The sequence below is a fragment of the Odontomachus brunneus genome, unplaced genomic scaffold (assembly GCF_010583005.1).
Source record: "Odontomachus brunneus isolate Ranch 3 - 2012 unplaced genomic scaffold, Obru_v1 Obru_scaffold_535, whole genome shotgun sequence".
Classification (NCBI taxonomy): Eukaryota; Metazoa; Arthropoda; class Insecta; order Hymenoptera; family Formicidae; genus Odontomachus; species Odontomachus brunneus.
Genome location: NW_022639985.1, coordinates 10,137 through 12,949, shown reverse-complemented (window position 1 = coordinate 12,949; position 2,813 = coordinate 10,137). Strand labels below are relative to the sequence as shown.

The window sequence follows — 2,813 nt, the reverse complement described above, 5'->3', positions numbered from 1 at the left end:
ATATCCGGAATTAGACGGACAATATATATCAGGTACCTCAAACTGTTTATTGCGATTCGTTTTCGCCGCAACCTTCGATGGATTTTACAAATTTCACTTTGTTGGAATTCCGTAAGAAAAAAGAATTACTTGAAAAAGACAACGAACAAAAAGCAGGAATATAGACGGATTTGCATCATGTTCCCAGGCACGGTTTTTAAAAAATTGTGTCATCTAATCTTAGAAATTGGAAACTCATTTTGTGACACTATGAAAAGACGTATTTTGCTGATATGATACACTTAATGACATGATATACTTGAAATTTATCATTTTGACAGTACAAAAAGAATGAACTGTTCTTGTAGTTTCCTTTGGTTATTAAGTATAAAAGTTTTTTTTTTTTCATATATTTTAATTGAGCTACATTTTTTATAATTTTGGATAAAGATATCTTGTTAGCTTGCTTTTTTATACAATCTTTTATAGAGATTTTTAATTGAGATTCTTTTTAGATATAATTTAGAAATAATTTTATTTTTAGAAATAATTTACTCGTCTTTATGTATTTGGTATATTTTTTATCTTTGTGAGATCTTTCTGTTTTTATGATATTACAGTATTTTGCATAAATTAAGAAAATCTTATTATGTTTGTTCCGCGAAGAATATTGTATATGCATTTTTAGCATTTCGTGACCAAGTAAATTTTTTTACTTTTAAATTATTTATTAATATCTACTTTCTTATTGTGGCGTGTCAAAGAACGAGACGCCACGCAAGGTGCATCGCTCCTAGTTAAAGAGACGCTTACGGAGCGCACCTTACGCACGATCCCTTCCAAGAACCGCGAGGCTCGCGACGCGTTTCCGAGAAACGCGGCGAAGCGCGATAAGCTCGAGCCCGCGAGAATTCGCGGAAGCGCGTACGTGCACGAGTTCGGAGAATCGCGAGCCTCGAGATTTCGGAAGAGGGGCAATAGTCAATGCGAGCCCGCGAGAATTCGCGGAAGCGCGGACCTGCACGAGTTCGGAGAATCGCGAGCCTCGAGATTTCGGAAGAGGGGCAATAGTCAATGCGAGCCCGCGAGAATTCGCGGAAGCGCGGACCTGCACGAATTCAGAGAATCGCGAGCCTCGAGTCTTCAGAAGAGAAGAACGGTTAACGCAAGCCCGCGACAAATTCGCGGAAGCACGGGACCTACATAAATTCGAGGAATCGCGAACCTCGCGATTTTCGCAGAAAAGTAAAGCACCGATACTCCACACAATTAAAGAACGGGAGTATAAATAGCGGACGGAAACGCCGGAAGAACAGACTCCGCTCTCGACCTCCATCGAGGTACGATCTAAGAGATCACCAGAGCAGAAAAGGCAAACCAGAGCCAACTCTCCTCTAAGGAGAAAACTCGCAAGCCACACGAGTCCTAGAGGCAGCATCCTGAAGCCCACCAAGAGACAGCCTCAGGGCGAGGCTGGAAACAGCGCCCGATTACAGCTCCGCAAACAATACTACGAATTGTTCGGGAGCGACAGCGAAGACGAGGATGATCGGGAACCCGTAGGACTCCAGCTCGGCTCTCCGGTTTCTTCCTGGTCCTCTCTACCAACGACGCCGTCTCCAACGCGGATACCCAGCACACCGTCTCCGCGGAAGCGACCGCGTACCAGGGTATCACCCAGGCGACTCGCGCCAATACGGAACGAGGGCCCAGGAGGAGCACTAGCGGAAACAATCCGTCCATGGAGGCTTCTACCCGTGTGCCTCCCGCCAGTTAGGTGCACCCGACCACCACTGGAGAAGCTCACGACGTGGGACGTGAGAGCCCGACGTCCGCTCTCACCCCGGTACGCGTCTCCACCAAAGAAGGTGTCGTCCACGGCCCAGGTTCACCGGGCCACGCAGACGTCACCACGGAAGCCGAATCTCGCACCAGGCGTCATCAGGATCCCGACAGCGCCGAAGAATCCTGATCCACGAGTCAGCGGCGTCAGACAACCAGCGTCTCCACGCAAACACGCACGGCCGGGGAATTTTCGAGCCCACGCCGGCTCGCCGAAGAAGCCAGCATTACGCGGGACCTTTCGTAGGTCAAAACGACTGCCAAGGATCCCGCCCTGGAAAGGAGCCTCAACCGTACAATAATATACCTACATACAGACACACACACACACCCTATGTACTCCGAATAAAATGTTATTTCCGCAACGGAGTATAATTAATGTGTACACCTTCCCACTGCGAGCGATATAGAATACAGCTAAGATAACATGAGCAACACTAACGCAACCACATTTATCATACACTATGTTTGTATAACATCTATCCTTTATATTTTTATTATAGTAAAAAATTATACTGATAATTTTATATTTATTTTCTTCTATTTGTATCTCTTTCTTATAGATAGCTCTTCATTCATACAAATTTGTAATCTTACATATTTTCGTATTAATAAATTTAAATAATTGCAATGGGAAAATAAAAATATTTTTCGCTTTCACTATATCAATTTTTCAGTGGCGGAGTTTATTCCACAATTAGTGCATAATTTTTCAACGTTATTCCAACACGCAAAATTGTATTATATTAATTCTTGTAAAATATATGACTTCAAATTTTCAGATAAACGAAGCAATATAAAATAAAATTTATCACATATATTACAACTTTCTTTTAATTTTATATAAATTTGCTTGATATGCAAAATATAAATTTTTCTTGTATAAAAACCACCATTTTGCTTTACGCTCAGCAACCAATCTACTTTCAGACGGCATTCCGACAACTTTAGTTATATATCTAATATATTTTTTCAGTGTATTGCATTTTTAT

At 42.3% G+C, this 2,813-nt stretch overlaps 1 protein-coding gene across 1 annotated transcript; it reads left to right on the top strand.

Moving 5' to 3' along the window:
• Window positions 1-1,271: 1,271 nt before the first annotated feature.
• LOC116853738 (proteoglycan 4-like) lies at window positions 1,272-2,064 on the top strand (the record flags this gene model as incomplete). Its single annotated transcript, XM_032834917.1, has 1 exon — window positions 1,272-2,064. A coding segment is annotated over one exon (793 nt), but the record flags the coding sequence as incomplete, so codon positions are not given.
• Window positions 2,065-2,813: the final 749 nt, after the last annotated feature.